This window comes from Gobio gobio (genome assembly GCF_949357685.1).
Source record: "Gobio gobio genome assembly, chromosome: 16".
Lineage (NCBI taxonomy): Eukaryota > Metazoa > Chordata > Actinopteri > Cypriniformes > Gobionidae > Gobio > Gobio gobio.
Window position 1 is genome coordinate 36,829,108 of NC_137109.1, and position 26,552 is coordinate 36,855,659.

General features: G+C 36.4%; 2 protein-coding genes across 9 annotated transcripts; one reads left to right on the forward strand and one right to left on the reverse strand.

Moving 5' to 3' along the window:
- The first annotated feature begins 1,079 nt into the window (after positions 1-1,079).
- On the forward strand, positions 1,080-6,010 carry nox1 (NADPH oxidase 1). Its single transcript, XM_079838858.1, has 13 exons — positions 1,080-1,153; positions 1,285-1,380; positions 1,562-1,672; positions 1,758-1,842; positions 2,514-2,659; positions 3,507-3,688; positions 3,783-3,909; positions 4,001-4,093; positions 4,185-4,426; positions 4,634-4,796; positions 4,961-5,107; positions 5,196-5,320; positions 5,412-6,010. The coding sequence occupies exons 1-13, from the start codon at positions 1,109-1,111 to the stop codon at positions 5,536-5,538; spliced, it is 1,689 nt and encodes a 562-aa protein (XP_079694984.1). The 5' UTR covers positions 1,080-1,108; the 3' UTR covers positions 5,539-6,010.
- Positions 6,011-6,136: 126 nt separating this feature from the next.
- On the reverse strand, positions 6,137-20,862 carry cstf2 (cleavage stimulation factor, 3' pre-RNA, subunit 2). Of its 8 annotated transcripts, none has more exons than XM_079838826.1 (15): positions 20,686-20,852; positions 20,238-20,316; positions 19,752-19,921; positions 19,499-19,635; positions 16,192-16,311; positions 13,269-13,391; positions 12,275-12,377; positions 12,126-12,188; positions 10,678-10,737; positions 9,733-9,877; positions 8,960-9,117; positions 8,753-8,877; positions 6,851-6,889; positions 6,492-6,630; positions 6,137-6,326 (listed from the first exon to the last, which is right to left on the reverse strand). In XM_079838826.1, the coding sequence occupies exons 1-14, from the start codon at positions 20,762-20,764 to the stop codon at positions 6,508-6,510; spliced, it is 1,524 nt and encodes a 507-aa protein (XP_079694952.1). In that variant the 5' UTR covers positions 20,765-20,852; the 3' UTR covers positions 6,137-6,326; positions 6,492-6,507. The 8 variants fall into 8 exon arrangements, with proteins under 8 accessions (XP_079694952.1, XP_079694954.1, XP_079694955.1 ...); XM_079838828.1 differs by having other exon boundaries at positions 8,762-8,877; positions 20,686-20,842; XM_079838829.1 differs by having other exon boundaries at positions 6,137-6,394; positions 8,762-8,877; positions 20,686-20,840.
- Positions 20,863-26,552: the final 5,690 nt, after the last annotated feature.

Here is a 26,552-nt window from a genome sequence, read left to right on the forward strand (position 1 = left end):
AAAATTCGTTTGATGTGTCTGGTGCAATCGGAAAGAGACTAGCGCCAATAACACGAAAGCTGATTGGCTGCTATAGAAGACGCATGTTGGTCTCACTAGCGAAAAAACGAACTAAAAACACACACACACACACACACACTCTCTAAAACGCTGCAGGAGCATTTCAATGAGCAAGAGGTAGCGTTACATGGACGTAGGAAAATTAAGACCCGTTTCAAATTATTTAAGACCTAGAACTCAATACTTCAGCGAATTTAAGACTTTTTAAGGCCTTAAAATGTTGATTTTGAATTTAAAGACATTAAAGACTTTTTAAGATCCCGCGGGTACCCTGATTATGCGTCTGGTTCGCTCAAATCCTGCATTTTCTACAGTTTGAAGAAGGCGGCCGATGCGAGCTAACGAAAGCATTACCAAAGTAACGAGAGAGGGGGCCCCACTAAGGGGGATGCAGAGATGTCGCTGCATGTTTATATGACTATTTCTGATTGTTTAAATGATCAGCCCTCGGGGGCCCCCTCAAAATGCGGGGCCCCAGGCAAGTGCCTGCCTTGCCTGCCCTATTGCGACGCCTCTGTATATATATATATACACACACACATCTGTAAACAAACTTTCATTTTGGATGCGATTAATCGATTTGACAGCACTGTGGTCAAATATTTATATGTTGTGCTGTTTATAATATAAAAACATTGTATTAAACTTTTTATCGTAGGCCTAACAATACATTTTGAGAATCATCATTGACCATAATGGAAAGTAAATGAACGCATTTGTATTTGTGCCCGAACTAAAAAATCTTTCAATCTATTTTAAGCTTTCAATGTATTGTATTGTAGGGGAGATTTGGTTGACATTTTGTAACGGCCAAGCCAATCGTTTATGTAACAGTTTCCAGTCAAATACCAAGACTCAGCCACATACGTTCAGGTAGCTTCCTCCCGGGAATTTCTTCAGACATGCAATATCAACAAAATAATTTTTTATAGCCCATTTCCTGGTGGATTATGTCAGTAGAAGGCGGAGTCAAGAACAGGCCAGGTGAGTAATATAGCGCTCATCTGCGAGGAGTGTTCATTCATTTATGCATCACTAGAGAGTAAAGATGGCCAACTGGATAATAAATCACGGGCTGAGCGCTTTCATAGTGGTATTGAGGCATTGTTTTGCTAACTATTTACTTGAATTCAATTTGCTAATACAGTTAACTATAAGTTAAAATAAGTCGTATTTTCGTATTTATATTTTTTTTGCCTTAAGATATTTGATCTGTATTTGTAGGTGGTGTGGATGGGCATCAACATCTTTCTGTTTGTCCACTTCTTCTTATTCTATGACCAGGGACCACAATTTGAATACACTCGTGAACTTTTAGGGGTAAGTTCTGACAGAAATAAGGCATTTTGCAAAGCATTCTCTAAGAGAAATCGTAGCCTGGCTACACTAAGGAAGTAAATGATTTATTTGATGACATATAAAGTTAGGTTTCCATGTAGTAAAAAGAGATATAAGCAGAGTAAAACTATTGAAAGTGAATGTACCGTTTCTTTGCCCTCAGTCTGCATTGCCCTGGGCCAGAGCTCCAGCTGCTGTACTCAACTTCAACTGCATGCTGATTCTTCTGCCAGTATGCCGCAACCTGCTGTCTCTAATCCGCGGCTCTTTCTTTGTGAGTTGCTGCACACTTGTACCTTTGTGTTTGAGATGTTATTTGAGAAACTCTGTAAGTATTTGCCCTCTTGTCCATGTTGTAGTGCTGTGGACGAACAATGAGGAAACAGCTGGACAAAAATCTGACTTTCCACAAATTGGTTGCTTATATGATTGCCCTAATGACAGGTAAACAACATGTCTTTGAAAACTTAATAGGAAGTTAATGTGCATATGGCAGGGTTAGGCTTTTACCTGAATGTCAGTATGTTTTACCAGAAAGGGCTTGCATGTGCGATAGCTATGCAGAACATTCACACTGGCATTTTTTCATGCTGTGATGCAACAAGATAAACAATCAAACATTTTCTCATTGTTAAGTGCAGCCATAGTCTGAGCCATAGTCTTGAGTATTTCACCCCTGATAACCCTAGCAGGCAGTGTTATTCATTTCTGACAGGCCAAATCTGGATAAACATTGACCAAGTTTTGATTTTGTAAGAAGCTGACTATAGTATTTAACACTTGTGTTATGGCTAAAGATACATATGTCAGGTTTTTTTTATGTTATAACATGTCAATGTGAAAAGACTGATCCGAAAAGAAAAAACGTCCAAAGAAGTTTTTGTCCAAAATGCTTTATTTTTAAGTGCTGTTAGACAACTTCATGGGTTAGAGCAAGAGGTACTCGAGGGGATATATAAAGCATGGATATATGAATCATATTGAACCGTATTGAAAAAAATAAATAATTGTAATAAACAACATTTTGAATTGTTGTAACAGCCATTTTATGTTCTTACATTTTTTCATTGACATGGTATCTGATTTTTACTGTATGAAATCTTTCTTTAATGCAGCGGTTCACACTGTCGCTCATTTGTTTAATGTGGAGTGGTACAGCAATAGCTTAGACGGTCGATATGGTCCTCTCGCCGGGAATCTGTCCATGCTTGACGACTCCCTAAATACTACTTACCTTAATCCCATTCGCTCCAGTTCTATGGTGAGTTGCTGTACTTTCTATGGCTTTTATTAAAGTTTTTGATATACACTACCATTCAAAAAATTCGGGCTTCAGTAAGATTTCTTTTTTTCTCTATATATTTTTTTCAGCAAATATGCATAAAATGTATCAAAAGTGACAGTAGACATTTATAGTGTTTCAAAAGGTTTCTATTTCAAATGAATGCTGTTTTTTTAAACGATCTATTCATCAAAAAAATTTTAAATGATAACAAAAAGAAATGTTTCCTGAGGACCGAATCAGCATATTTGAATGATTTCTGAAGGATCATTTGACTGTGGACTGGAGTAATGATGGCTTTGCCATCTCAGTAATAAATTACATTTGAAAGTATATTAAAACATAAAGCAGTTCTTTTAAATCAATATTTCACAATATTATTATTTTGATAACACTTTACAATAAAGTTCATTAGTTAACATTTGTTAACTACATTAGTTAACATGAACTAATAATGAACTGCAGTTATAAACCATGTTAATTTCAACATTTACTAATGCATTATTAAAATCTTGCTAACATTAGTTTATGCACTGTGAACTAACATGAACAAACCATGAACAGCTGGAATTTAACTAACGTTAACAAAAAGTAACTAATGCTGAACAGAGGTGTTGTTCATGGTTAGTTCATGTTAACTAATGCATTAACTAATGTTAACACTATTTTTCAAACGTGCCGCCCTGATGTTTTTGACATCTTTCAAAAACATGAATAAAAACGTACCAACCCCAAATTTATGAGCGGTAGATTACAACTCAGCTCTATACTGTAATGCTTCTGAGGTGTGATATGCCTGCTCTAATCTGGTTTCCTTCTTCACCAGACTCCAACGGTTTTTGTATTCACCACTATCGCGGGTCTCACAGGTGTCGTCATAACTCTTGCCCTCATCCTTATTATCACTTCCTCTATGGAAGTCATTCGCAGAAGCTACTTCGAGGTCTTCTGGTACACGCATCACCTCTTCATCATTTTCTTTGCTGGCTTGGTTTTCCACGGTGCAGGGTAAGGAGCTGTTTACTGGTTGAGCTCAATTTTAAAACTGCTTTAAAGTACATTATTAAGAGCAAGTAAAACATGCGGTTTGGTTTATGTCTAGACGCATTGTGCGAAGTCAGACAACGACCGATCCACCTCACAATAATTCATTCTGCGAAGACCAGCCAGAGATCTGGGGGGAACATCCCGAATGTCCAATTCCGCAGTTTGCCGGAGGGTTTCCTCAGGTAAAAGCGGTCTAGTTTACAAATGCACAAGCCTATGATAGATTTATTTTTGGTGGATGCTGATTTCAATCTGCTGAATCCTCTGTTGCAGACCTGGATGTGGGTGATTGGACCGATGATAATTTACCTATGTGAGCGGCTGCTACGTTTCATTCGCTACATGCAGCCTGTCAGTTATAGAAAGGTGTGTTGTCATGGACATTTCGTCAAAACTACAAATATATTGTTCATCTGAACCCCATCACAATGGCTCTGTATTCATGCTTGCATACTAGATTGTAATCCGCCCATCCAAAGTGTTGGAACTACAGTTGGTTAAGCCTGGATTTAAGATGGAAGTCGGCCAGTATGTGTTCCTCAATTGTCCGGCCATCTCTCAGCTGGAGTGGCACCCATTCACCATGACATCGGCCCCAGAGGAAGACTTCTTTAGTGTGCACATCCGCTCAGTTGGAGACTGGACTGAAACGCTCATCAAGATGGTCGAAAACCTACCAGAGGGTGGGCAAGGACCTAAGTACGTACTCTTTGGCATTTTACATATTCTCTAGGCACAACACATTCATACTATCTTCAAAATGCAGTTTAATTTCAACATCAATATCAGCACGAAACGGCCCAGACGTGACATTTGCCCATTTACATTTTTTGGTGACTAAGTGTACAAACACAAAGGAACAGCAACATATCAAGAATAATGTATGGATCTTTTATTTCCTGTCAGGATTGGTGTGGATGGCCCGTTTGGAACCGCAAGCGAGGATGTGTTTGATTACGAGGTCAGCATGCTGGTGGGTGCTGGAATTGGAGTGACCCCATTTGCCTCTATCCTGAAGTCCATCTGGTATAAGTTTAAAGAGTCTGACCCTAAACTACAAACAAAGAGGGTAAGAACATTTGAGACTAATATAAGGAAGTTGGTGCAAAGGTTGAGTACAATCACTCCTGTTGTTACCGTGATATTACAAAAGGTTGCCTTCATGACCTAGATAACAAAGTCCGTCATTCCTTGAAACTCATTTTCCTTGTCATTTCTGACTCTTGTGTTTAGATTTACTTCTACTGGCTCTGTAGGGAGACCCATGCATTTGAGTGGTTTGCAGATCTCCTACAGGTCCTTGAGAAAGAAATGGAGGAACGAGGAATGAGGGACTTCCTCACATACAAGCTCTATCTAACCGGATGGGACCAGAGTCATGTAAGTGCAAAAAAAATCTCCTGTGATATGAAAAGAAAGATATGAGTAATGTGCGCATGTCACGGAACATCTAATCTTGCGTTTACAGGCAGACCATGCAATGGTGCATTTCGATAAAGATACGGATATCATCACTGGACTAAAGCAGAAGACTCAATATGGCCGACCGAACTGGGATAGAGAATTTGAACAAGTTCGGCAAGAAAACCCATCGTACGTTTTAAAACTTGATCATGTTATTGCGTCCTACAAATGACACTCTAAAAATATCCCAACTCTAACATTTTATTTGAAATATCCACAGGTCTGTGGTTGGAACTTTCTTGTGTGGCCCACTAGCCTTAGCGAAGGACTTGGAGAAGAAATGTGTGAAGTACTCGGATGTGGATCCACGGAGAACCAAGTTTTACTTCAACAAAGAGAACTTCTGAGGAAATAATTAGCAGGAAACCTAATTCTCATGAAGGACTTGCGCACTAGGGATTGCGCTCTTCAGCAGTATCATGATTTGTTATGTCTCAAATCTTTCTATCAAAGTAATTCTGCATTACTGTGACATTACGTGGAAAAAAGACAACCTTCCTCATGGAAAGTGAACAACTTGCTGGAAGGGACTAATTCCGTGTCTGAGTCAAAAGTCCATTCATTGTATTTCTGTTTTCAAGGCTTGGCTTTTCAAGTTCCTGGTTAGAAATGAATCACCAAGAATCATGGAAATAAGGAAACCAACACAAGAATGTATTGTGTTTATAAATGCCTCCTTTTGTAAATGTGTGCACAGCTCTAAAATGACCATGGCAAGAAGTTACTGAAAATAATTTTAGCTCCTAAAAGTAAAAGAATCACACTTTATCTGATCTAACATGTCACACATGATTAGTCACTGGTTGTATAACCTTTTGGAAAAAAAAAAAAAAAAACAAACAACTGTTAATACTGTACATTATATATATATTTTTAATAAATTGTTTATATATATATTTTTAATAAATTGTTTATGTAAATAAAATAATTACCAGGTGTTTATTTCAAAATCCAGTTTATTTTTTCATTAGCAGTAAATTGTGAACCACTACTATTCATATACAACCGATTTCACGTAAAATAAGAAAACATCACTAAAAACAAAAACAACAACAAAAAGTTACAGATGTGAAACTCTTGCAGACCAACACAAAAGTAGCCAGGTGACAGGTTGTCCGATCGCATGTGTACGTTCCTGCAATCACACGAGTTGTAGAGTCAGATTTTCACACTTGCACTACCCCAAATTAACCATGCCTCATTCTGTTAAATAAAAAAACATGTTTCACTTTGTCACAGAGCCTGTGATTATCATAATAAGCGGTTTTAGGATTGATGAGAAGGAAACAAAAGCACTCACGTCACATGAGGAGTCTTTAGGGTGCGCCTGCTGTCTTCTGAATCTGCTCCTTCAGTATCAGGATACTCTGTCTCTGTTCTGGTGGCAGCATGGCGATCTGTTCTGGGGTCAGCTGCAAGACCTGCATAATCAAGGCAGCCTGGGAATGTGGGGAAACCGCACATAGATTAGTATCCATGAGATAGAAGCCTCAAATACATCACGAACGACTCAAATTGAAGTGTTGATTAACCTGCCAACATTTAAATCAGAAAGTAAACTAGTAATACTGGAATATCTGGGCAGTAAAACACTTAAAAGGATGCAATCATGTAGTGTGTCTGAAAAGTGTGCAGGGGAAGACAAAAAAAACCACACACCTTCTCATGGTCTTGTGAAGACACATCTGATGTAGGACCCTGTTAAGAGACATTTAGATAGGATTAAAACATGCACCCGTTTGAATTAAGTATTCAGAGAGGGCTTGTCAAAAAGGAAAATTAATGCACATATTTGTAGGAATTTTTTATTTTTATTTGTCCATCTTTGCAATGAAAACCATTCAAAAGTTTGGGGTCAGAGAGACTTTTTTAAACAATATTTTTTTATTTAGCAAGACATGAAATATGTGAAAAGTGACTTTTTTCCACTTGTCAAGTCTGAACTATTTCATATAAATTATGTTCTTATGAACTTCATATAAAGATTCCTGCAAACTTTTTTTTCAATAATAATAATACAAATAATAAGAAATGTTTCCTGAGCAGCAAATCAGCATGTTAGAATGATAAATGTAATAGCTGTAGAAAATGTATATATTATAATGGGAAAGTTATTTTGAATTGTAATAATATTTCACAATATTACAGTTTTACACTGTATTTCTCAATGCAGCCTTGGTGAGCATGAGAGACCCCAAACTTTTGTACATTTAATGTTTTTTGTGTTTTATTTCCATCTTTTTAGGTCTTTGGCTGTCTTAATTGCATAGTAATATTTTCTGTAAAGCTGCTTTAAAACTATATTTATTGTGAAGTAATATTTTCTGTAGAGCGGTTTTAAATCTATATGTATTGTGTATATTGTATAAGTCCTATTCATATAAATATGAACTCAATACAATCTGTTTCTTTAATATTCTAATACTGAATGGGAAAAGGCAGATCATTTTTAATAATTTGTTTTTGTCTTTAGTACAATAACAAATAAAAGTGAATAATTTAAATTTGGCAAACTTATTTCCTTAAATATCACATTTAGTACAACAAATACAGGCTGTTGACTTGAACACATAAGCCCCGTTTCCACCGAGATTACCCGGAACAATTTGTACCAGGAACTTTTTTTACAGGAACTTTTTTCCCCCCAGACCTGCTACTTTCTGCGTTTCCACTGCAGTCTAAAGTACCGTGAAGATTAGGCAAAATAGTCCAGAGACGTGGGACTGCATGCGGCTGCTCCTCCCAGTCAGTGACGGACAATAATAATTTTTGTGCAATACTGTCTGCAACAATAACAAGTATGGAGGAGATTCAAGCAGCGCTGCTTTTGCTAGTTATGTATTGGTTTACTAAATATGTAATTAACAAAACGGCAGAAAAGAGACGAGCACTGATACTAAAGCGTATTCTGAAAGCTCAAAGCTTAGATTTAAAATAAGACAACGCATGTTATTATCAGCTATTACGGACATTGACTGTGATGGCTGAGACAACGCTCGTCATCGGACAGAAAGAGCAAGACTGATATTTACTGAACGCAGAACGAACCTCGCAAAAGACTTTTAAAAATGCTGGTTGAAATAAAATGCTGGCTGAACTCAACCAATCAGCATGTTCAGCGCCCAAGTCCCACCCCCGAAAGTTCCGGAACTTTGAAAAAGTACTACCTCCCGAGCAGGGCCGTTTGGAGGGGGAAATATTTACCTGGAACTTCATTTAGACCCTGATTCCTGCGGTCGAAACACACCGAGTACCACCCCAAAGTTCCTAGTTCCTGGGGAAAGTTCCTGCGGTGGAAACGCGGCTATAGCATCCTTTCCCCCGGTTTCACAGACAAGGCTTGAGCTAGTCCCAGACTAACCATGTTTAACTGAAAGCAACTTGCACTGACATATCTTAAAATATGCTTTGTCTCAAGATACACACTAAGGCATGTTAAATGGCCTAATCCTGGCTTAAGATAAGCCCTTTATATTTTAGGAAGGGGGTCCCTCACAAAGGGTAGATCAAATTTGAAGATTTAAAACAAATAGGCAAGCTATAGAAGTGTAGAAATCGTACTGGTCTCACTGCTGGAGGTGCACTTTGTCCCATGCCGTGGGGGGGAGGACCCTGCATTCCACCAGCCACAGGAACCCTCTGGCCAGATATCGGACCCCGAGCATCAACAGCTCTTGGATCACGACCTTGAGGAATTAAGACATTTTTTTTAAATTATCTAAAATCTTAGCTCATAACCAAATTAATGAAACCATATCTTCCAAGTACCTCTTGCCTCCATGGGTGGACCACGCTGCTCCATCATAGGGCCTCTAGGTTCTCCCATCATGGGTCCTCCTCTCATATCATGAGGGCCGCGCATGTCTGGGGGCGCCATATGCATGGGCGGCCCTTGATGTTGTGGAGGGCCTCCAATGTAACCACGCCTGTACGTGAACAATAAACAAAATAATGTTTTTGTTATGAACCTGACAAGATTGTAAAAGCAATAAAAAAAATTGTGTAGTGATCAATAAATGGCCAATAAAGTCTGATGTATAGTTTAGGATCAGTTTTTTTTTTTGTTTAAATTTTAAAGAAAGCAAGGATGCATTACATCGATCGATCAAAAGCGACAGTAAATATATTTCTTATGTCACAAAAGATTTCATTCTTAATTAAATGCTGTTCTTTTGAACTTTCTATTCATCAAAGAATCCTGAAACAACATGTATAGCAATTTTCACAATAATATTAAGCAGCAGTTTTCAACACTAATAATAAATCTTTCTTAAGCACCAAAAGGAATCATTTTAAATTGTAATATTTCACTATATTACTGTTTTTACTGCATGTAAATGCAGCCTTGGTGAACATAAGAGACTACTTTCAAAAACATTAACGATTTTCAAGGTTCAATATTCAATTTGACTTAAATTCAATTTAAGTTAGGCTAATCAATATTGCGTAAAGGGGGGAAAAAAAAGTGTCAAATGTAAGCTTCCTAACAAAACTAATTCGACTGAACAGCTGTGATCATCTAAATGCCATTGCAACATTACCCTGGCTCCACCACGTCTCCAGTAACATTGACCAATGATCCACCTCGCGGGTCGTTCGGACCATCCCCAAGAAGGCCTCTGGGTGGGATCCCTTGAGGGCCTTGCGGGGCTCCTCGCATTGGGGCACGTTGGTCTACTATTGGCACTGTGAAAAGAAAGAACGATTATATGATTTAAAGAAAAAAAAGGCATGCTCTTGAAGAGAACCGTCTATAGAATTAAAATGATGAAAGAAACTTGTGTCAAAGTGCATTACACAAACATTTCAAAACTTGGACATGTCCTTTTTATATAAGCAAAGAAATTAATAATGTTGTATCGTCAGGCACATATTTCACTGGTATGACACCGTTATGATACACCAGGGCATTTCCTTGAGTGTCAAGGAAATTAGACTGAAGGAAACAAAAATATTGTTTCACCCGTCAGAGTGACTTTGATGACAGAGGATTTCAACATCTTTACAAAGTGGAACTCATCAATACTCCTCTCTATTCTGCTACACTGGCACATTCCATTGGGTAACAAGACTTCATTGTCCAGGTTTTGGATTCGGTACAATAGAAAGTCAAAAAACTGTTTACAATGCGTCAAACACTTTAGTTTCAGAGACACAATAACAGGACACACCTATATTTCAACATTCTATATTATGTACTCTTTTATGTACCAATAAATGCATACAACTATGCATTTTCCTCCCACTTTTTTTCCTCTAGACGTCTATGTAGTATTTTGAACTCTCTTTGACATGATTGGAAGTTGCACTTTATACACAGTAAACTGCCACAAAGTTCACATACTGCTGTCAAATTCAGACATGGTGTTTAAGGGTATGCCGAGATAAGGAGTGCACTCCAAAAGGTGTACATAGGGGTAAGTCAATGAAAGGGTGACAGTCTCGACAGCCCTGTTTTGAGCAGACCAGAGTTATACCCATAATACCTTGAGGCCGCTCGATAGCAGCCTGCCCAGCTGCTCCAACAGAAGAGTCCTGAAGGTTTCCTGGGTCAGCATTAAGTGAAGAGAACAGGAGAGAGAACTGAGACAGCGCACTTACTGATATTACCCAGGGATGCTTGTACTGATGTTAATGTACATTGGTTGAAGTAGGGGTCGATATGGGTTTTTAATTGGCTAATGCAGATATAAATAAGTTTGGGGTCTGTAAGATTTTTTCTCTCTTTTGCATCTATTTGACAAAAATAAAGTAAAAAAAAATTATAATTTAAAATAACAATTTTCTATTTTAATATATTTTAAAATGCTACTTATTCCTGTGAATTTTCAGCACTCCAGTATTCTTTAATACATCCTTGACAAATAAAAGTTAGTTTTTAGTTTTCCAAATAAATAAATAAAATAAAATATAATATATATAGCAAAAATGGGTAAAGTTAAACACCTATTCTATGCAGCAATTATATTTAACAAGATAAAATATATTTTGAATAATTTACCAAAATAAATAAATATATATATAAATAAATAAATAAAAAAAAACCCTACAACAAGGTTTCATTAGTTTACTACTTTAGTTAACATGAACTAAGAATGAAGAATACTTCTACAGAATGTATTAAACTTAGTTCATGTTAATTTTAACATTTACTAATGCATTATATCAATCATTGTATTTGTTAACATTAACATTGTTAACTCCGCTTCGCGTCGTGACCGCATCACCACCTCGGGTGTGCATTATTGTTCTAATAATTGAACGGCCCGTCGTCAATTATTCCTTACTTAATGCACTGTGAACTAACATGAACAGCTGGATTTTTATTAACTAACAAAGATTAATAAATACTGTAACAAATGTTTTGTTCATTGTAAGTTCGTGTTAGTTAATGGTTACTAACGAAACCTTGTAAAGTGTTACCATGTATATAAACAAGCTTTAATTTTGGATCTGATTCAAGCAGGAAATTCCACTTCTTTTAATCTGCCCATCATGTACAGTGATCAGCTGATGGCAATCATCCTAAAATGGTGATATAAAGGTGAAGTGTGTAATTTTCCCATTTTAAACACTTTAACGCAATTAAAATATTTAAGACACAACACTGAACTTCTGACCAATGGAAGACAGTCACAGAATACTTGAGAAAACTTTTTGTAATTCCATTAGGTGACAACAGCGATCTAGAAAATACACACTTCCCCTTTAAGAGATGAGAATGAGAATTAAATAGAATATAAAAACTTGTCCAATACTGCTCACTTGTGGGCAGGTTGGTAATGGTGTTCAGGAGGTAAAAAATAAATCATGTAGTGATATGATAATTCTCTCACTATGACTGGGAACATCATAAATAATATAAAACAATACTACTTATTAAATTGTGAATTTCAAGCATACACAAAGAATTATGACTGCCTAAATTGAGTACCTGGTCCCCTATCCATGGGCACAGGGCCTCCTGAAGGGATCCCTATCTGAGGTTGCATCCCACCTGTAGAGGGAGGGAGAAGAGGTAAACTTCTATCGATGCACACAGATACACAAGCACCAAAGTAATGCAAGGACAACTGAGTTTACCAGCTGGTCCCATGGGTCCCTGTCCTGGCATTGGCCCGGGAACTCCACCCCCCATCTGTGGAGGCTGCATCATTTGAGGGGCTCCATTCACATGCATACCTGGCTGTGAGTCATAGGATCAATAGAAAATTACTCATTAGTGCCATGAATGAGGAAAACGGCTTACAGGTCCATGAACCCAACTGAAACATGTTCAAATATCAACCATGAGCTTTTTTTTGTTCACTGAAAGACCACAGAGCACCTCTGACAATGAAGAAGAAAATGATTTTATATGTAGAACAAATGCTGATAAATATCAGGTCATTATAAATAAACAATTTAAATCACAATAGAATAAAAACACTAACTTTGTGTTCAGTATTTACTTCAAAATAACAGTCAGACTTTCTCACATACAACGAGTACATGCCAAGCAAAACAGAGTTTTAGGAGCAAAATATCTAAGTGCATTTATTGGGTTTTACTTAAACTGTTAAGAGATTGTCCATGTAAAAGCACAAAAAGGTTTGGGGTCAGCAAGACATTAACATGAACAAGACATTAACACTACAAATACATTCTATTACAGAAAGATGCTTTTTTTACTTCTTATTAAAATCAAATAATCCTCAAAATGCATGTTTTCCACAGAAATATTAAGCAGCACAACTATTTTCAATATTGATTATGATCAGAAATGTTACATGAGCACCAAATCAGCATATTAGAATGTTTTCTGAAGGATCATGTGATATGAAATCCATCACAGGAATAAATTACATTTGAAAATATATTAAAATAGAAAAAGTTGTTTTAAATTGTAATATTGCACAATATTACTGTTTTATACTTTTGATCAAAATGCAGCATTGGTGAGCACAATATATATATTTTTTTAAAGCATTAAAACCCCCCAAACTTTGAACAGTAGTGCATCATAACAGACAAGCACTACGATTTAATGCATCTTGTGATGTAAGTGTTCAGAAAGTGATGAAGATGTAATACTGACCATTGGTTGTGGCTGAGAGACAGGGGCATTGGGCTGAGGGAGGGGCTGGGTAGGTACTGGCACTGGCCCAGGCTGAGGGCTCGGGTTTATGGGCTGAACCACAGCCGGACGGTGAAGCATTTTCTGCAAGAGATGATTTTTCACTTGATTATCTAATATACTAGCTTAAAATGCCACATACAAAACAACTGGTTAAAAACATTCAAAATCCTTGATTTTGCTCAACCCTTTCGCACGTACGATCACACCGGTGTGATTAGAATGTTCAGTGCATCACGTGATTAGTCATGTGCCGGTAAACGGTAATACGATATACCGCAATAATGAACATGCTCAATATTGTTATTCTGGGCACTTCAAAATACCGTGAATAATTATTTATTACGAATTATTACGATTTTTTGAATGAATTTTAAGAATACTTTACCCATCAACCGTTTAAAATGAACAACACGTCAAAGAGGAACGCAATGATGTAAATAGACCAAGAGGAACACTCAATGATGTAAATATGCTCATCACATAACCTAATACTTAATACTTAAAGACTTAAGGCTATTCATTTTCAAACTTGAGTGTTTTATATTTTAATCTGGACTAAATGACATGCCCTAGATATTGTCTGAATATGTTCTGACTGTTGTTCAATCATACACTTTACAAGGCTCCATTATTTAACATTAGTTAATTCAGTAACAAACTGACAATGAAAAATACTTCTAAAGCTTGTATTAATCTTAGGTAGCTAAATGTACATTTCAGCATACCTATTGTTCTTTATAATTATTTTGCACTTTAATCAGTTTTAAATATTTGTTTACTTTATACATTTTTGTGTATTGCTTTATTGTATTTAAATGTTTGGTTCTTTTGTTACAAGAAAGTTATTCGACCTGTTTATAGTATGACAACACTTTTGCAACTTATTTCAATATCGTGATAATACCGTATACCGTGATAAAAGCTTCAGCAATTAATCACAACATGAAAATTTGATACCAGCACATGCCTACACGTGATCAACTGCTAAATTCAAACGTGCTTTTGCACTTTGGCTGGCGCTGAGCCAGAGGCAGACACACTCAGCGCTTGTCATATACAACAACTATTCAGTGTTTTCAAACACAATGTTTATTTTAGGTTTCAGATAGGGCTGAACAATTTTGGGGGAAAAAAAATCGAATTGCAATTTTTTTAACCAATATTGTGATTTAATATGCAATTATTTTTTAAACTCTTTATCTTCTGTATTATTCAACAATACATCATTGTATAGTAATGGTGGAAATCTTTTGGCACCTCACGATACGATTCCAAAACAATTCTTGAACTTATTAATTTATAAAAAACTTAAAATCTTTTTTTTTTATTATACATTTCATTATAAGTGCTTTTTAAAATAACTACACATAACATTTGAATTAAAACCATTGCATGTTAATAATTTTAAATATATAAACTAATATAGCTGCAAAACAACAGTAAAAGCTAGTAAATCATAAAGAGGAACAAAAAACATATTACAAGCAATGAACAAAGCATGCTGTCAGTATTTAAGAGTATCTGAACTGTGAGTGATTTTTCTCAGCTTTACTGTTGCTTGATTATTAATGATGACATAGACAGCGGGAGATCTGCATTCCCACTAATGCGCAGATCTCTTTTGAAATATAAGATGTGGTTTGCCCTGTCTGTTTAAATCATTAAGACATTACTGACGGTGTTTACATTCACAAAGCGCGGTGCGAGCATTTGAAACGGAAAGCCTTCTGTCAGTGAGTTTCTTTTTTATAAATATATAAGCACACTGCATTCCAAACGACATAAATGAAGAAGCCTTCGAGGAGCATTTGTACCGGCTGGCGAGAACACGCACTGTAAGCGTGACATCAAGCAAAGCGCACGTTTCTCACAGCGCATATCTTGTGCAATGAAGCCTGCGAATGTCATTGCAATTCGCTTCAACCTTTCCGAACGTTATGAAATATTATTTTATGGTTTGAGTGGTGTGTGTGTGTGTGTGTGAGAGAGAGAGAGAGAGATATAATGGAAGCAATCAGAATACGGGTGTTTCTAAAACACACGCAGCCCCACCGCACACCTGCAGTTAAAATCTAAGCTCAGAATCGATCCAGAATCATTGGGGAGAGAATATTTTCTCCCACCTCTATTGTAGCCTATAGTGTGACCAACAGAATATTAAGATAGATTAAACACAAACAGTTTTTTCTTTTAGGCCAGGGATATGATATGTGTAACGTGCCAAGTTGATGCTTCTTCTGCAGACTTTACTCTCGCGTGTCACGTGACAAGACTGTAATCGCAGCCTTTGCGGTTAGGAAATCGTGTTTCATCAGATCGCGATATTATCGCAAATGCAATTAATCGTTCAGCCCTAGTTTCAGACATTTAAATATACATAAGTACCAGCAAAACCATGCATTTAGAGTTTGTAAAATACACACTGACGTCTTTGGAAGTGACAATAATTTTGTCCAGTTGTCACTGATGACTGTCGTTTGGACCTTTCTGGATTACAATCCACAATCAAAATGATAAGTTTAATTATTTCAGCTGCTGTGAGAAAAGGCTATAAATGATCCTCCACCTGCAGCATCCTTACATGCGATACTACTACTACTACTTCTTTATGTATACAAACGTGACGTAATGATGTAACTCCACCAGTACCACTCAAATTATAACATGATTACAAGCTAGGTAAGGAGATAGTTGTGAACACTGACTGGTTATGTACTTGCTCAAATTTATATTGTTTAGTTTTTAACCAAAAAAATTTAAATTAAAAACGTACGGACTGCAGCTTTAAGAAGGCTATTAAGATATTCCCAAGTCTGTTCCATCCATGTACTGAGACACTTTCTATTCTTCTATGTAGTGCGCTCCTCTTTAATGATCTTACCAGAGCGATTTCAGGATCCACAATCCTCATGACCACCTGAGCCTGCAGCAAGGCATAAGCTAGCTGAGGGTTCTGCAAGAGCATGTTCCTGGCCTCCTGGGGACTGTTCTGCACACAGAGCTGTACAAGCAAAAACAGGATCAGAAATCTAACAATCACTTCAAAACAACAATTCATTTAAAATCCAACTACTTGGAACAATAAAATTATTAGCAATTAAAGGGTTAGTTCACCCAAAAATAAAATCTGTCATTATTGACTCACCCTCAAGTAGTTCCAAACCTGTATGACTTTTGCTCATCTTCGAAAATCAAATGAAGATATTTTTTATGAAATCTGAGAGATTTCTTATTTCTTAAGTGTTATAAAAAGAAACAAAAAAAAAACACATGACAAAAATATTTACTTTAGGCTTTTAAAAAAATCACATATAAACTGATCAATTCTTTTTCTATGTCTTAATGAACTTTTTGCATTAACATTTTGCTGGAATGGACCTCTCAGGTTTCATTAAAAATGTTTTTTAGAAGATGAACAAAAGTACATTTTAATTTTTGGGTGAACTAATCATTTAACTTGCTTTCTCCAGCTATTTTTTGACCCATTTGATCTGAAATATCAGTCTGAAAGGGGTCATATGATGCTTTTTTATGTTTTCCTTTAGTGTATAATGTATCTGTTTTTGCATGTATACGATCTGCAAAGTTTCAAAGCTCATAGTCTCCCACAAAGGGATTTATTCTATCCAACAGATCCAAAATACCTCAATCGAAGTACAGATTTTGCTTCCTTGAATGTCTACGTCACAATGTGAAATGCTAGCATAATGCCCACCAATGTTCCCTCTAAGCTGCGCATGCAGCTGCACCATATACTGTAAAAAAATATGGACGTAGTGTCCGTGACGTCACCCATAGGATTCTGAAGAGCGGCTTTGAAGCGCAAAGTATGGACGAGCTGGCTGTTGACATCTTGTCAGCACGTCATCGCGCGTCACTCCCGGATAATAGAAAATGGACAAAGAGGCGGGACGTGGGTGGAGCTGAGGTGACGCGATGACTAACAGACAGCAGATAAATGGCTATCCACCTGTCACTCAAAGTGGCCACGCCCTTAATTATGCAGGACTTTAAAGCTTTATATAATGTAAACGAATGAGTTATTAAAAAATTCACCCCCCTCACAGTTGTCATGAAGGGCAAAATTAGCCGTATAGACCAAAACCACAATTTGTACCAGGCTGTAAACATGTTTTTTTTCTGCTGTAAAGTTGGGCATTTTAACATGGGGCTCAATGAGATTCTGCTCCCTTCTGGAGCCTGTCTCTAGCGGCCAGTCGATGAGTTGCAGTTTAAGTCACTTCCGTATTGGCTTCAATATTGCTTCCGTATTGCGGCCGCGCAGAAAGAATAAAATGCAGCACAGACGATAGACACAGACGCGAAATGTGGGGAGAAATCCATTTGATTGTAGTTTAAATGAGAAATAATTGCAGAGCTCTGTTCTACCGCTTAGTATCGCTATCGTGCTAGAACCGGTGGATGCGGTTTACAGGTCTCATAGAAAGACAATGATGTCACGTGTGAGCACGCAGCAGTGAGTCGTGTTTGCGGTCCAAATAGCTCAATATGAGAGGCAACGAGTGGAATAAAACCTCATGTTTTAAAGAAGAGTGGCTTGATTAAGTGGTGGAAATATCAGATGATGGACACAGCACGGTAACAAAACAGACATTTACAGTTACACCCACCACAAGTGTAGCGTGCAAACTCTAAACACCAAAGTAACACACGTCAGTTTAAATAGATGTGTGTGTGGTTTGGGTTTCAGTGATGTTTAGATAACTATAAAAGAGTCCACATGTTCCCATGAACATATTTAGCTATTAGATCTATTTAATTACTTCAGTTAAGTTTTTTTTTTTTTTAATTGAAGCATTTAAACTGATATAATATACTATCAGTTTAAATACTTCCATTAGTTTTAATTATATTATAGGCGATTATAATTGTATTATAGTGTAAGCCTAATAAATAATTGATCTCACAAGGGGATTGTTTAGGGATCCTTGCCATTAAAACGTTTGAAAACCCAGATATAGAAAATCTTGGAAATTAGCAATAAACAAACATTTAATATAGATGGTTTAATGCTGCCTGTTGCCAATAAATGACAGTACTAAACACGTTAAGAACCATCTCAGTGTAACGCTTAATTATTTTCATATTATATTATAAAGATTTGAACTGTAGTGGGGGAGATTTTAATAGTATTTCTCGGTAAAGAAGATTACAGTTAACAGCACTGTAAAATGTGCTTAATTTAGTGACTTCTGAATGTAACTGTTTATTTTATTTAATATATCACTAAGAAATGGCACATTAAAGTTAAAAGTTATAACTGCATGATGAAACCACTTTTTTGTGTGCGTTTACATACACTGACTGTACAGGTAAAGAATGCTTTTGCTCAGGTGACCAAAATTTCCGCCCGATAAAAAATTTTGCTCAGCGAGAAATGAAATTAGAGGAAACATTGATGCTCACCCAACGGCAATGTAAAGAAAGAAGGCCAAGCTTTAGTTAATTGTAGCATTGTCGTGGAGACACTGTGTGATTGGATGCGAAAACAAACCCGCTTTGTTTGGCCTTAAAAAAACAGATGTTCTCGGATCTTATCAAAAATATCTTAATTTGTGTACCGAAGATGAACGAAGGTATTGCGGGTTTGGAACTATCCCTTTAAAGTTTATTTATAAAACTGTTCCTGAGCAGCACAACCTAAAAGTTTGCCTGTGCACAGCACATTTTACAGGGGACAGCTTCCTGTACCTGGGAGAGAACAATGCTGCCTATATACAATTTACAAATATACTACTTGCCACGGTGAAATGTTCTGCTGAAGTTGTGCTTGCAAAGTTTCGATTGAATGGCTTGATCATCTGCATTTTCAGAACCGGACACAGGCCTGAACTAATTTGGTAAAACCAACGGCATTATTAACTGTGTGTTTACAATTTCTTAGCGCCTTGGAAGCTAAAGCTCAGGATTATGGTGGCGTTACATTTCCAAAACACACGTGGTGTTTGGCCAATCACAACGCACTGGGTATGCTGGCCAATCAGAGCACTGAGCTTTTCGGGACAGAAACGGGGAGGTGCAATAATGTACAGTGTGGAAAATGTGTTTTTTTTTTTACATTAATTCATGTTAACCTATTCTTTTACACCCAATAAACAAAATAATGATCTTTTAAAATAGCATCATATGAGCCCTTTAAATTCAACAGGCCACTGCCCAATAGTCACCTTCATCTGTTTCATAAGCTCAAACATCTGCTCAGGGGGCAGACTGGCTACTGCTCTGCTGATGGACTCTGGGGCTTCTTCTGTTGTGCAGCCGTCTCCATAAGGGGACTCAATAATTGGAGCACCAGTGCCCAAACCTGAGGAAACAAACGTGCAGGTCAAACAAAATAGCCATTTATATTACTCAAGATTTATAAATCAAAAATTCAAACTCTCTTTGGGTGGAATATTACACTTAAAAACTGAAACTTACTTTTAAGCTCCTCTTTATTCTTCTCGCTAGCTGCATTGTCGACACGGAGGGCTCTGCCACTGAACTCTCTGCCGTTCAGGTTGCGCATGGCACTGAGCGCCGTCTCCTGATCCTGGTACTCACAAAAGCCATATCCCTTTGGCTTTCCTGTTTCTCTGTCATACACCAACCTGCAAGATATTTTGTATTCTTCGATCAGCACCAGGGGCCGGTTGCATAAACCGTTAAGACTAGTTTTACAAGTTAGACATAGATTTTTTTCTTTAAGACTGTTCATAATTTTTTTAAATCAGTTACATAAAAACATAGACTGGCCTAATTTGATACGAAAAGTGAGACTGAATGCCACTTGCCTAACTGCTAGTGGCTCATACTAGATCTTAAGACACTGTCTTAACATAATGGCTTAGTTTATGCAACTGGCCCCCTTTTCCACTAAGTGACCAGAGCATATTGTTGTTTCAAGCATTCTTGTGCCTAACTTACCTAAAACTGACGACAAGGCCAACCTCTGAGAAGATGTCTTTCAGTTGCTCTTCTGTGGCCTCATATGGGATGTTTCCCACTGTTACCCAAAAAACAAACAAACATGAAGGAATTTTTTTTTTTTTAAATCATGTTGCACACTGGTTTACTATTGCAGCATATGTTTAGTAGTTCATACATTTCTGTTTTATCACTTACACCATTGAATCAGTCCGTCCAGTGCAAAACTTAATAGAGGGAACGTATGATATCTGCAGTAATTCTACAGCTAATGATGTACGTGAACATGTATGCACAAAAATATGAATTCTAATAATAATTTAGGAATCTAGCAAATAGTCAGATAAAGTGGTACATCATTTTTATGACACGTTGTTAGTGGGGTTTAGCTTAGCAGCTAATGAAACAGAATGGTAGAAACAAACTAATCCAATCTCTTCATACATACCGAAAACCGAACGTAACGAGCGGTCCACGGCAGGGTCCCTGGCGGCTGCGGCTGCCGCGACAAGCGCTAAATTCGCCATATATTCAATGATAAAGTCACAGTAAACACGACCAAAGCATCAGAATAGACTGGTGAGAAGCCAGAGACCGTGTTGAAAAAATATAGATGGCGCTACACAACTGGTAGCCTACATTCACATTTCAAAATAAGAGTCCCTGTACAACAAGAGAAAATAGAGGGGAATAATATAAAGTAAAAATGTATAAAATAGTCTGCTATATAAATAATTCAAATAAAATACTTTGTGAAACTAACAATTAATTATTTTTAATTATTATTCATATAATCTTTAATATCAATGTACTGCCTGGTTCAAGTAGCCTATAGGTATCTGCAGGATAGTAGTTATCAGGGTTTTATGTTTATGATATAATCTTCCTTAAAATAGAATTTGTGATGTCCCTCTAGGTGCAGGTTTTGAATGTTAAGTGTGTGTGAAACACCACAGAATGTGCCAATACAAATGTTCTCCACTTTGTTTTGAAAGCAAATTTTATTTTATTTTTTAAATGTGAGAGCTCAGTAGTGAGTGTGTATTCATCAACCTAAATATATTTAAGCTACCCTGCAGCTTTTAGCTTGCTCACTGCAGGGGTTGTTTGGCACTATAATTATTTTCTCTTTTTTCCCCCTTTTATTTTATTTTCTATTATCTGCTTTAGAGCACTATTATAAAACTACAAATAACTACTACAAATAAGCTATACATTTAAATATTAAGTAACTAAAAACTAAAACACAAAATATAGTTCTGGATTCACTCCATGTTGTCAGTTCTTGATTTGAACAGTTTTAGTGGCTTTTAATTATTTATATTATATTTAAATACATCACTCAAAAATTAAAGAATGACTTTCTTTCGTAGAACACAATAGGAATTATTGGTAAAATGTCTGAGTGGCTCTCAAACAATACAAGTAAATAGTAACAAGCTAGATTTTTAAAGCTAGATTTTTAGTGAATAATAGCTTTAATTTCAAAGTTATTGTATGACTTCAGAAGACTTGGAATACAGTGCGTCATCTCTGTTTTGTGTCCTTTTTGCAGTCTGACAGCCCCAACCCATTTTCAGTGTATTCAAATAGCATGAATATTTTTCAAAACATCTCCTTTTGTGTTCCACAGAAGAAAAACAACACAAGGATGAGTAAATGATGACAGAACTTTCATTTTGTAGGTGAACCTTCCCTCCAAGACATATTGTGACCCCTTTCGAGGGTTAAAGAGGCCCCATGCACCCTGTTTGAGAGGCACTGGAATTATTTTATTTTTTTATTTAATCTAATACTGATGAACTAGTCAAAACTCAGGAGGATTTTGGTTGGTTCTTGTAATGTACTGTAAACTAAATTTGACATTGAGTGTGAGCATCAAACAGATTCTGAGAGTCTTGTGTTTGGTGTGATTTTACACAGTTCTAGTTAATCAGTAGAATCGGTCTTTTTTAATATAATTTCTGTTATAAAATATTGCTTAATCAAGAGCATGTTGTTCAATGTTTTATTTATTATTTACTGTAAATCATGTAATATGTTCCTTCAGAACCTTGGACAGCTCCAACACTGACATTAAATCAAGAAATTGCAAAGCATGATAAGCTATATTTAACTATATTTCAGTAAAACTGTTCAGTGAGGACAACCTTATGTCCTCTCTCGTCTATAAACTCCAAATGAAAGGCAGACAATTGTCTATTGTTCAGCGTTTATTTTGCTCATCATTATAGGGAGTGGAAATTTTATATTAGCTTTCACAACATAGCTGTAATGCTTACAAATGTGGATTAGAGTAACCTCTTTCCAGAAGTGATATAATTGTATGTATTTCAAATGGTGTTTATTTGAGCTTATTTCGTAGCATAAAAGAGGTCTGGAATAAGATATTTCCAGGCCTCATTTGCCAGAAACCCTTAAAAACTTTTTGTTAGTTGCCATTGGATTTGTCTGAAAGTTGTCATTAAACATATAGAACGATTATAGAACAAATGATTTCTTTCTTAAAATGTCTATACATTTTTTTCCTACCAATCATGTCTTTTACTCGTTTTAGTTTAAAAGAACATGTAAGTGTGAGCAGCTCTGTTCATTTAAGGATACTCATTTTCTCTTCTCCACAAAACAAGTGACAGAGATATTGAATTTATGATCCATATTGTTACTTAAATTATTATTTTATGCCTAAACATACACTTTTTCCTTTTAACACAGGCTCACATACTGCATTTTTGCTCATTTTGGCCATCATAAACGTAACTGTTAGCAAAATCAAATGTAAGAGACTCTAAACTCAATTGTATATTTCAGATGCTGTCATACCTCTTCATTTGCAGAGAGAAACTGCCACTCCGAATACACACATAATGAAGGACTTAAAGACATCAGAGGAAGATGTCTGTCAGAAGATATTTCACTGGAACTTGAACTTCATTACATCAATATCAAGTTCAAAATCAATTGTTATTTATTAATGTATTCAGCTAACAACTGTTGCTAGAGCACTGTCGTTTTTGCAATGACAATACAAAAAATTATTAATGTTTATTTTTATGTTCATGTTTAATAAAGAAACTGCACATGGGTTCAAATCAACTTGCCTTCAGTGGACCATTGTTAAACTAATTGACTGTTTTATTTTATTTTATTTAGACTATTTTAAACCCAAATAGAGACACCAAGATATTATGAGACCATGCAGATAGAGGACTAAAAAATATTAATACATAATAGGGCGAATTCAGGGTGATTGGGACAGTTTTTGCCATTAAGATGACTAGGAAAAATGTCCCAATCACCCTGAATTCACCTATATAAAAACAATGGCCCCGCTTTATATTAGGTGGCCTTAACTACTATGTACTTACATCAAAAAAATAAGTACAATGTACTTATTGTGCTCATATTGTATGTTTTGCTGTTATTGAGGTGGGTAAAGTTAGGGAGAGGTGTGGTGGTATGGGCAAGTTTAAGGGTAAGTTTAGGTGTAAGGGATGTCAACAGTGTTATTATAGATGTAATTACAGAAATGAATTAGGCTACAGATGTAATTACATGCAGCTAATTTTAAAAATGTAAGTACAATGTAAAAGCGTGTATGTACACAATAAGTGCATTGTATCAAATGATTTATTAAAATGTTAGTACATGGTAGTTAAGCCTTAAGGGTCCAAAACAGGGCCGTGCACAACGGGGTGGCCCGGTGGCTAGAGCCACTGCCCCTCTGCCCTCATCAGCTGAGGTGCCCCTCTCGCAGTCTATGGTCGCTACCCATCCCCGCTAAAAGTGTTCTGTTTTCCCTCCGCTAAAGATCCACCGATTCCGGGAATCCGCTCCCGTGTTTTCCCGCTTGCTCCCCAGCGTCACTCAGGGTCTGTGCGCGGAAATCTGGAAAGCGGAGACGACAGTTCCAGAATGTCGTTGCATTAATAGTAGGCTATGCATTACAATCCGCGGAATTAGTCATTTGTTAGTTTGTTTTTGTATTTCTGTCGGTATTGTTTTGCTCCTGATCTTCTAATAGTGCTAACAACTTGTACAAAATACACGTTCTTGGAAGAGAATTATAATTCTTGTCTAATCAAGTTTGATCTAATATAAATAACATCAACTTTGCTGTTGATGGCACACTTTGTAGAATATATATAGGCCTAATTTCATATAATAACCCATAAACTGTTGCAGAATGTATAAATTACTTTTGATATAATACTTATTAGCTACTATTTAGGCTATACATCTTCCGCGTCATAATATAAAATACTAAAAATATTCTACTTAATTTTATTTTGACAATTTAGTAGAATAATTGAATGACTGGTGAAAGAAAAAACTGAATCCCAGTAAAAGATAATAATCTGAAATATTTTTTATTACTTATGTACAAGCATATCAATATTTACTTATTTAATTGCCCATATTTTAATTGAATTTTAATTAATTGTCATAATAAAAAAAAACATAATAGATTTTGTTATTATAGAAATCACTCAATTAACCTATAGGTTTTAATGAAAGTGAAGATGCCTGAAATGTATAAATCTAACTCATGAAAATATTAAATAATAGCCCCGTTAATTACAATAAGTATTAAATTAAAAAACACAATAACGCCAGTAACAACATGACACTTGGGGCCTTCTGTGCCAAATATGGCTGGGTCATCTTACCCCAAGAGTCTAATTTGATCTTTTTTCTTCAAAATTAAAGCTATAACATTTAGTCCACAAAGCCAAAAACATTGTGTCCACAAATCCTTCATTTACAAATAGACACAAAAACTTTCATATTCGGCATAATACAATTTCATATATCACTATTTTCGATAGACACAGAATTAGATCAAAACTGTTTTGACTGACTAGTTAGAGTAAGATGGATAATTTGTATGGACAAGCACTCAGTCCTCGCCCCAATGCCACCTCACCCCAGTGCCCCTTTTTTTGGTTTGGGCCACTAACCCTCAAAATGTCTGTGCACGGTCCTGGTCCAAAATGATAATAATACTGATATTAATACTATGAATATGCTACTATACTACTATTATTAAAGCACCAAAAAAGGTTCTGCTAAAGAACCCTAATTGGTACTGTTTAGAACCATTTTTATGCATACATTTTATGCATACATGAGTGTAGGTCATTTGAACAAACTCAATTTTGGCATTAAACTATTCAGTAACAGCTTCATGTTAATTTAATGTCATTACTAATCAAATAAAAACGCATTGATAAATGTATAAATGTAAGAATATGCATTTGCCTGTGCATTCAGAATTAAACAAACAATGCATTTCCATTATTTATTTATTTTCAGTACTTTCCCCCCTCTTTAGAGGTTTTCAACTGATATTTTAGAGCTGAGCATAACAACTACATTTTTAGGATTTCCTGGTTTTCCTGGTACAACAATAAACTGAAAAAACATTTTGTCTCGGCTCTGTTGAAAATGTAAATAGAGGCTCAATCTTACAGTGCATTCATAGCCTATATTTATTCATTTGTGATTAAAACATATGATCATGACATTTCTATAGCGCCAAGCTATAGCACTTGGCCAAGTTGTGTTAATTAAAGTCTACTTTAATTGGTGACTGAATTTGTAGGAAAGGCAATCAAGCAGAAATGTGATGCCGGGTAGGCATTATAGTTAACACTAGGGGTCGCACAAACCCTATTTTTGACTTCACGCTATAGCACGCCGCTAGTATGTCGCCTGTCGCCGTCATTAACCAATGATTTTATTTACCGTTGAGCTAATGGCGTTGCAATTTGATCCATTTTCCACCAAATGATACAAATATTATTTATTTATAGCACTCGCAGTTCCCCCGGCCTTTTCAAACAGCCTGTCCGCTCATAGGATGCGCGTGTCGTAGACAAGGAATTTGTAGGCTACATTGTTGTTCGAAACCATGTTCACCAGGAAATACTACGAGCGAATATAGAAGCCGCGCCGTCATTCAGAGGACCAAATGACTGCAAACTGTAGAACATGAAAAACGCTTGGTTCCACTGGGGCTCGAACCCAGGACCTTCTGCGTGTAAAGCAGACGTGATAACCACTACACTATGGAACCAGTTAGCTATGGTCGACTTGTGCGACCAACACAAAACAGACGGACCCCCAAATTGGTCGGATTACGCCCCTACATCGCATTCAACAGAGCCTAAAGGTCTTTGTTAGATTTTGTTGTTGAGGTTGACTCTATTTTGTTATCAGGTGACACTTTCTTTGTGTATTTATGTGTGCATCTCAATTCGAACATTCACCTGGTTCAGAATCAGAGAGACTAAAATCATCCAACTTTGTAGT